Here is a 10520-nt window from a genome sequence, read left to right as displayed (position 1 = left end):
TTTTGTAGAAAGAGCTTCTAAATTTTTCTAAGTATGACACCAACGTGAATAAATTTCTGGATTAAAATAAATTGATGAGCATTTTTATTGTAAAGTTCGTTTAACTTCATCAAAAGTTTATAAATTTGATATAAATATTGCTTCTTGCGAAATATTTTTTTTTAAATGAATGGAAATTCCCATTAACCTTGAGTATGAGGCGACCAAAATAACTTCTACATTAATTAATCTAAAGAATTATGAATACCACATCTATATATTACTATTAGTCATTGATATTCCCAACTGATTTAGTAATAAGCTTATTCATAGCATTCCACTTCGTTAGTAATATCGTACTCAAAGGGCCGTTCCTTGTCAAAGAGATGTAAGACGTCCAAGCAATACATACTAATGACTGCGGTTCTGTCTGTTTCTTGATGTAAGGCGCTACCGAGTCTTTGATAGTGGGATTTATGATGAAATGTATTCAAGATTGTATCAAAGACTAGCTGTGTTCCGCGGTTTTACCTGTATTGCTCCGCTTCTATTGGTCTTAGCGTGATGATATTATATAGAGGTAGCTTCTTCGATAAATATACTATTTTAAGGTGAAATAATTTTCAATTCGGGGTTCCTTTGATTAGCACGTTCAAGCTAACAAATTAATCTTTACAATTTAAGATAAATACTTTTATCAAATATTTAAAAAACCTATTATTATTATAACGATTTCATTCAGCATTAATATATTTTTGATAAATAAGCGCTGTTTAAATGTAGCCTTAAAGTTTTAATCGTTATGCGGAATCGTTCCTAGAAATATGGATAATAACCGAGTAATTCCCGATGTCGATTGTCTAGCCCTGTTATTGTTTCGTCATTAACGATTTAATTTTTACAGTCGCGTCGATTTTAATACTATTTCTTTGAAATAATTATATTACGAATGTCCTGCACATATTATTAGAATCAGTTCTTAATCTATTTTTAGATTGTTCTGGAAACTTGACTCCTAGAAAATATATTATATTAAGTTTGTTCTAACACTCCTCGTTATTATATGAGTGGAAACCCTGTGACGTAGTTTTACTCAAACTATATTGAAGTATTGGAGGTCATACGGGTCAGTTAATCGCAAATACGAATTCTTATAAGCTGTAGTAATTACAAAAAAAATGTTCAACATATTTTTGTTGTACAGAATATTTTTGTTCTTTTGGTAAATGCTGAAAAATGTACAAAATGGTTTTGTTTTAAAAAATGAGCTTTCATTTCCATAATGTTACAGATTTTTTTTACCAAGACTTACGTTACAACTTCAAGCATATTATTATAACAATTTTCGTAATTTTCAATTCATCATAGCTGTTATTATAACATTAGTAATAAAACATTAAATAACAATTTTAGTTCGAATCATCTTTCATCATAAGTCACAAAATATCATCATTACGTTCTTTATAACAGAATCTTCACAAATAAGGATACACTCAGGTTTATAGTTCCAAAGGCACACATACAATACCTACTTATTACAGCGACACTTGCAGCGACACGATACAGAAGTCCATTGTCACAGCAATTTTCCTCTTATGTTACATATATATATATAGGTTATCGTGTTGCATATAGTACAATGCTTCTCGTCAAGTGTCACCCCTTTCCGCACCGCCATGTTACTTCCGAAAGGTGTTTTTTAGCCTTCACCTGTATAATGTTTATACAAAATATACGCTATGTATAATTTTTATGCATGTGTAGGATTTTGTTAGGGTTTTGAATCGTGAGTTAGGTAAATGACCAGAATATGTTCTGCTTATTTTTAATTTAATATAGAAAAAAGAGCATTGATGTTAGAATGATATTGTGTTAGCTTTGTTTATTAGCGAAGGTATTTGAATTAGGTAATAACATTTTATTATGACAGTTATAATATGCGTTTTATATATTAGGTTGCATTTGTTTGTTACATATCCTGTGAATAGAACTTGCACTATTATAATTGTAAAACTCTTTTTAACGTTGACACGAAAGCGCTTTTGATTATAACAGACATCACACATTTAATACGAGACTGAAAATATAAAAAGGATTCAGCTCTTCAAAGCATTGCGTGACGTGTTTAAAGTTTCGTTAGCTCGCTTTTGGTACATACTTTCTACATGCAAGCTGGCGCATTCATACCACTTTGATTTATATCGCGTTCGAGATTGAAATAGTTCAAGCATTCCATCCCGCTATAATAACGCATATTAAAGTTTGTATCAAAATGTGTATTACTTTATCCTTAGGGAAAATGGTACAAAACTTCAGCTAAAACTTAGGTAAATAACGTGTAGACCACAAACAAATTAGGGACATTCCGGCGAAAAAATATACGGAAAAATTACACCGCGTGAAATAATTTATCAAACACACGTAATATGAGCTTTTTTAATTTCCGCCTAATCATATTACGTAAGAGGGCACGTATTAATCAATTAACCTTACCTAAAAGTACCCAACATTAAATAAATAATAAAATAATAAAAATATCTTTATTTCACAACCACAATTACAAAATATACAAAAACGATGGTCCCGTACTAGACTATAGTCTGTATTACGGGTACCGATGTCCTTCCATGTTACAGTTGAGAAATATAGTGACGTAATTTAAACAGAGAATAAAGTAAAATATATATATATATATATATATATATATATATAATGTAAAAGTTGTGTCTGTGGGTGTGTTTGTGAGTGTATGAGTGTGTGAGTGTGAGTGTGTGTGTGTGTGTGACATGTCTTACGTGTGTGCATGATTGGAGGAGTGTGGGTTCATGTAATGGTAGAAGAGCATGAGTAGAATGTGTTTACGTTTGAATAACTTATATAGACTCTCACGTTAACAGCGGGTCTTAGAGATAATTACATTTTCTGTGTAGTAGTAATCCTTTGAGAGCAGCCATTTAGTTATAGTTTTTTTACTTTTATATCGTGATAAATTAAATATTTTCAACTCTTTATTTATTACATTATATAAGTGTGGTCCCAAATATAGAAATTGCCTACGGAAAAAGGTCGTATTGAAAGTTTGATGTTTTACTACATCTCTAGTTGAACGCTGAGTTAAGTTTATGTTAGAGAAACTTACATTAATGTTTATTAGATTATGGAATTTAAGGACAGTGTCTAATATATAGAGTTGTCTAATAGATAATACATTGAATAAATTATATATATCCTTCGTGGGAAAACGAACTGGCTTAAAAGCTGACACCTTAAGTATTGACCTCTGGCATCTCTCTAAAGGTAGAAGAATAGTTTTATGAGTGCCACCCCAAGCTACAATACAATACCTAAGTATACTCTGACAGAGAGAAAGATAAACAGTTTTAAGTAGGTTAAGTTCAGCTACCTGTCGTAGTTTTTTAAAGGTCCAGATCAGTTTACGAGTACGAGAACACAAATTATCGATATGCAATTGCCACGTCAGACGGGAGTCTAGAATAACCCCTAGGTACTTAATATTATTAGCAATCTCAATTGTATGACAAGAACACAAACTTATGTTGTTATAATTACAAGTATGAGCTTTGATTGAGAGGTCGATCGGCAAAACATCATTTTTTAAACTGAAGTTAATACACTTAGTTTTTTTAAGGTTTATTGTGAGCTTATTACAACGAAGCCAGTCCAGTATGATTTGAAAACCACTTTGCGCGTTGTGAAAAACATGCCTCCAACTTGTACCATTAAAAAGCAGGACCGTGTCATCCGCGAATGTAATTATTTTACAACAGTTTAAATTTAGAAGACACAGATCGTTGATGTAGGCTAAGAATAGACTAGGTCCGAGTACACTGCCTTGCGGAACGCCATAAAATACAGGCATATCGGTGCTCACAAGATTATTTATTTTAATTCTTTGAGTTCTGGCAGTTAAATAATCAGTAAAAAGATCAAGTGCAAGCCCGCGTATTCCAAAACTTTCCAATTTAGACAAAAGGATGGGAACAGAAACAGTGTCGAAAGCCTTGGTTAAGTCGAGGAAAATACCTATACATTTTTCTCTTTTATCTAGCCTATTGGTTATATAATTAGTTAAGTCCAATACTGCTCCCTCTGTAGATTTATCCGCCTGAAAACCAAATTGATTTTGAGCTATAAGCTTGTTAATAGTAAAAAAGTTCATTAATCTCTTATTTATAATTTTCTCGAAAATTTTACTGAAAACTGGTAAAACTGATATAGGTCTATAGTTTTCGACACTGTTCCTGTCACCGCCCTTAAATACCGAACATTGAATGAGCACGATATTTAATTTAAAAAATTTCAGCCGGGTGACTTTGGCGCCCAACGTGTATATGAGATAGACTTGTAGTGTGTGCGTGTGTGAATAATGTGGAATAGATGATAAGTGGTGGGGACGATGGCGATGGTAATATCACAGACTACGAAGGCGGCGATTGGTGGGTTCCTCGCGCTGATGATTCTGGGCGCAGTGCTGGTAGTTGGAGCGGCGTTTGGCTGGTTCGACCCGAAGAGAGAGGATGAGGACACGCCCGCGAAGATCAGCGCAAGACTGCAAGGGAGAACGTCGTTTGTTACGCATAGAGCTGTGAGTATGGTTTATTTTACTTTACATAATAATAACATTATTTATCCGATGTTCTTAATAAATAACTTCTAAAAAAGTAAAGGTAGGTAAGGCGAAGGATGACTTGATGATATAGTCACTGCGTAATTTAACACTTTGAAGTTTATTTGTAACGATACATTTTTACTTTTTTACTGAAAAAAATACCACCTTCGATTTATAATATTTATAGTCGAATCGCCTGTAAAGCCAGAATTTGTAAAAGACACTTATAATACGCTACTAATAATAAGGCTATATATTAGTTCTAATACTGATTTCTGAAAATTTCATGTCAATAAATACATACCTACTACATAGACTTTTTCCAATACTACTTACTAGAATAATAAGCCTTCAAAGTTCACACTGTACGTCGCTACAAATTCGTATAAATTATTTACCACATTGAAAAAGATAAATATGAACTTGACCCAAATCGAGGGCAAGGGGTTACACCCTTGACAAAATAATATGAATTCATTAACTACTCGCAGTCAATAATATAACATCATAAATAGTATCTACCTACTCGTATTTGGTTTTACACGAATACATTCAGGTATAAAATACTTTAAAGAATTTATACTAAAGAGCACTAACGGACCGTAACCTTGCACTCTGTAGAGTGCTCAAACGACGGAATAAAATAATATAATATGTCATGTAATATTGAATGGAAACGTTAAGGTAAATATAATATAATATCCTGAATAGCGATAAAAATCAGTTAATTTTTTTTAATTTAATTGTATGTATGTAACAGTCACTTAATACAAAAATCTGATTGTTAAATCACACCATTAAATTTTTCAATTATTTGATCGTTTCGTGCTCTGCTACATTGAACTTTCGGTGCAATTTGCAGGCATTAGTAAGCATTCTGATTGCAATACAGATAAAGCGTAACAAGGCCAGAGTAGGCTATGACCTGAAAACAAATTCTACTTAAGTACGAGTCTACGGTCGGCTCTAGGGTTGCTAATGCTGCGTTATTTTACACTAGCTTTTTCGCGTGGATTGATCTACTATTTTTTCAAACTCAAACATTTATTTATTCAATTAGACTTCTTCTAGAAGCACTTATGAATTATTACACCTTTTACTTTTGAATATTTACAACTCCATATTATAAATGCCAAAATAAATCTCTCTGTCGGTAGACGGAAGAGGTATCTTCTTCACGCCTATACCATAGAACCAATTTGGTTAAAATTTGTTATAAAGGTGTTGAGAGATCTAAGAAATAACAAGTTATGTTATATCCTGGAAATCCCACGGGACCGGGGCTTATGCGGGTTTTCGTTTGATTACGATACTAATGATTACATCGGAAGCCGCGGGCGGAATTCGCATCTACTTATATAATAATATTATTATTATTATTCATATTTCAAATAATAGCATACATGTTAAATTAATCTTCTTATATATAAAATTCTCGTGTCACAATGTTAGTTTGCATACTCGTCCGAAACGGGTGGACCGATTCTCATGAAATTTTCTGTGCATATCGGGTAAGTCTGAGAATCGGCCAACATCTATTTTTCATATGTACCACGGGCGAAGCTGGGGCGGACCGCTAGTTAATTTATAAGATAAGCAGTAGTCTATTTAGTATTGATATTGTTTCATACACTACTTGCCAAAGACGCTTAGCTCTATAGTCTATACTACTTTCGACTACTTGAAAAGAGATACAACTACAATATCAGGAATATTAGAATGTATCTACATTAGATACCTTATCTATATATTATGTAATCTTCCTATATATAAAAATGAATCGCAAAATGTGTTGGTAAGCGCATAACTCGAGAACGGCTGAACCGATTTCGATAATTCTTTTTTTTATTATATTCCTTGAAGTACGAGGATGGTTCTTATGTAGAGAAAACGTAAACATGTACCACGGGCGAAGCCGGGGCGGACCGCTAGTCTATAATATAAAAATGAATCCCAAAATATGTTGGTAAGCGCATAACTTGAGAACGGCTGAACCGATTTCGATAATTCTTTTTTTATTACATTCCTTGAAGTACGAGGATTGTTCTTATGTAGAGAAAACGTAAATATGTACCACGGGCGAAGCCGGGGCGGACCGCTAGTCTATAATATAAAAATGAATCGCAAAATGTGTTGGTAATAGCATAACTCGAGAACGGCTGAACCGATTTCTATAATTCTTTTTTTATTATATTTCTTGAAGTACCAGGATGGTTCTTATGAAGAGAAAACGTAAATACATATGTACCACAGGTGAAGTCGGGGCGGAGTGCTAGTAATATATAATCTTGTTTGTTGCATATACACATATAATATATGAAATAGAATGTTGTTAATACAAATTCTTTATGATAGTCTGCTCTACATCTTCGTAGTTATATAAAAATTCAATTTAATTCCAAAACATGGACACCCCTGCTAGTAATTTAATAATTTATTCAATAGTAGTATTAAATTTCTAACATATCAAACAATTTGGGATTATTTTAACGTTATATGGCTTTACTGCGATGCCGTGTATTTGTTTAATTTTTTTTATGTAATAAAATTTTACTCATCGGGAACGGCTTGACTGATTTTTATAAAATTTTATAACATGATGAAAGATCTGAGAAATGGTTTTAAATTTTTTTTTATATCTATAAGTGACTGAGAGAACAACGAATGCTGAATCAGTATCTACTACTAGCTGATTAAAAAACAACTTGTATATACTTTCTGGTGTTTTGTGATTTCTATTAAGTTATATCTTTCTTTCAATCTATCAATTGTAATAGTGATTATTTCCATGCGATTTAATAAACAAATTATAGACAATAACTCTATCTTCATAGTTTCTTATTTTTCCATTGAAATAGGTATCTAATCCTTTAGAGGTTTTATTGATCACTTATCAACCAATCAATCAGAATTAAAACATAAAATGATACCACCGCAAAAAATAAAAACAACAAAACAATTCTTAAACCCTTATAGCGAAATATTGTAAATCGCAAAAAGCCTTGAATAAAAATTTATGTTAAATTAATATTTTTAGCGTCCCTTGATTTTCGTGGCGCCGTAAAGATAAGTATCTACGGTAAGCTTTTAAGCAATGTAGCAATTACGTCAACTGTATATTTTTGAATTTTAAACACTTACGGAATAAAACTCGACTCCATTTTATACTTTTTAATAAAAAAGCTCTATTACATTTGCGTTTCCACTACATTTCACTTTAGTGCTAAAATAAATAACGTTGTAAAATGTAAAATAACATTTCATCACGCATAAATTATTATATTATAGACGTGCTTCAACAATTTAATGAAAATAAGAATTAATTAAAAATTATTTATAAATGAACAGGTTTTTTTGACACAGTAACCTAGTTTTAAACAATGAAACTTCACATCCACATACGTCAGTATATTTGTTGGAAAGTAGAATGTTGCGTCTATATTTTTTTAACGTTTGTCTCGGAATTTCCGTAAAACGATGTGCTTTAATATGAGCATGATAATATATCAAAGGGAAATTAGCAGAGTAAAAATTGAAACATAGTTTATAATTACGAGCATTTTGTAAACGCTTATAATCATAGCCGATATGATAGTATGAACTTATGAAGATAAATGGACTAAAGATATTATAATTAATAATAATTATTATTATACTAGCGGTCCGCCCCGGCTTCGCCCGTGGTACATATTTACGTTTTCTCTACATAAAAACCATCCTCGTACTTCAAGGAATATAATAAAAAAAGAATTATCGAAATTGGTTCAGCCGTTCTCGAGTTATGCGCTTACCAACACATTTTGCGATTCATTTTTATATATAAGATAATCTTCTATAATATAAAAATGAATCGCAAAATGTGTTGGTAAGCGCATAACTCGAGAACGGGTGGACCGATTTCGATAATTCTTTTTTTATTATATTCCTTGAAGTACCAGGATGGTTCTTATGTAGAGAAAACATAAATATGTACCACGGGCGAAGCCGGGACGGACCGCTAGTTATTTATATATCCCTAAGTCTTAAGTAACTGAAAATTATTATAGACATTAACTCTATCTTGATAGCTTAGCTTTCTAGTTATTATTTAATATGTAATCTTATAACTATAGTATGAACTTATGAAGATAAATAGACTACAGATCTTTGACTTTTTTATCTGTGGCAACAACACAAACAAGCGTTGGAATTTGTATTGAACACTAGTAACACTAAACAACACTATAGATAATATGATATAGATATAACTACTTAGTACCAGTATCATAATTTAGTGACAAAAATATTATTTTATTAAATTGCACAGATATTTTTTTTCTTTGATTATAACTTTTGTGTTTGCTCATATATTTTTTATTTTCTATTTATGGATACGCATACAATTCTTTAAATAATAACCCATTTCATAAACGTGCGGGACGGAAATAGAATTTAATTAAAAAAAGGATTCAGTGCTCTTTGGAACATCGTCGAAAACCATTAAAATTTTAATAAAGAAAATGATGTATGAGATTGTATTAACGTAATCTTTAAACGACGTTGTTAAAAATACAATTACATATATTAATTATTAAAGCAATAAAAATACTTTTACTTTTGAAAATACCATAAACATGATATAAAATATTTACGACGACGTAATACAATTTTCACGAAGAAATTTATACTATATTAACATTAATTCGGATGCTACATAATATAAAAAAATAAGTTTTTGTTTCGTGTCAGTTAACTATAGCCGTCATGTTGTTTCAACATTGACTTTGCCACAGTCAATAGAAACGCGTCGACGTTCGTTATTAACATAGTTTCACGAAAGAACTGTTAGTATACATAAATTATAACAAGGTATCAGTATGATGAATGATTTGTGTGTAACAATGTTCGTGACTCGAATCGTTAGCGTTTAGGATTCTTAGGCGACCCACGTCGTGACGTCATTATCCCAAATATGGGATTCCTGGTAATGTTACTGCGAATTAAGTACTGATTTGTTATGAATACTTGATGTTTTTTTTTTAATATATGTTTATAAATATAAAAGTATACAAACATTATATAGAGTTACACATTAGATATTTAATATATATATATTAGATTTAATATATGTAAATACATTTTACTCTTCCAAGAAAAAGATTAATAATTACACACAGGAAATTGTTAAAAGCAAGCGGCAAAAGAGCAAAATCGCTGTGAAAGCACAGTGAAAGCTAGATGTAGGTAATACAAATAATATATACAGGGTTTTGGCAAACACAAAAGATGCGTAAAAATGCGTTATAGTCACTCAGGAGCCATCGAAGTTAATGCAATTCAGTTCTTAACAAGATTCGCCGAAAACAAGGCAAATCTTCAAAACGGTAAGGATAATGTAATTCAGGGAGCCCATGGACGTGTGTGTTTGGTTAAATCTTACGTGTTATTCCGAAATATTAAGGAATAAATGTAAAAATACGCTGCAATCTATTATTTCTTTGGTTAGATAAATATTGACTGCTAGGAGCTAGTTTTCGCCGGCAGCTTCACCCGCGTTGTTTAAGGAAAACCCGTATAGTTCCTGTTCCCATAGGATTTTCGGAATAAAAACTATCCTTTGTCAATCTAAGATACCCTCTCTGTGTATGTCAAATGTCATGAAAATAGGTTCAGCAGCTTTTGCGTGACGGAGCAACAAACTTTCGCATTTATAATATAAGTAGGATTGTCATTGGAATTGGAATACTAGCTTCCGCCCACGACTTTGTACGTGCATCCCCGTTTTTCCCCGTTCAAGGGCGGATCCAGCCTTAGTGCCAGGGGGGGGTCACATAGACGTGGGAAATTTTCAAAAGCTATATTTTGGTAATTTAATTGATACGTAGATTTAAAAAAAGTTGGTCAAGTGCGAGTCGGATTCGCGAACCAAGAG

General features: G+C 32.0%; 1 protein-coding gene across 1 annotated transcript in view; it reads left to right on the top strand.

Moving 5' to 3' along the window:
- The first annotated feature begins 4396 nt into the window (after positions 1-4396).
- The window catches only part of LOC149904155 (uncharacterized), a 36880-nt gene continuing 30756 nt past the window's right edge, over positions 4397-10520 (top strand). The window contains exon 1 of the mRNA XM_090107894.1: positions 4397-4585. Within this exon, the coding sequence (XP_089964020.1) occupies positions 4397-4585 (189 nt within the window). The remainder of the gene's footprint in view (positions 4586-10520) is intronic.

The sequence above is a fragment of the Colias eurytheme genome, chromosome 12 (genome assembly GCF_061535395.1).
Source record: "Colias eurytheme isolate Ceu_HAF_F1 chromosome 12, ilColEury1 Martin Lab GWU primary, whole genome shotgun sequence".
Lineage (NCBI taxonomy): Eukaryota > Metazoa > Arthropoda > Insecta > Lepidoptera > Pieridae > Colias > Colias eurytheme.
This window is presented reverse-complemented; position numbering and strand designations above follow the sequence as displayed.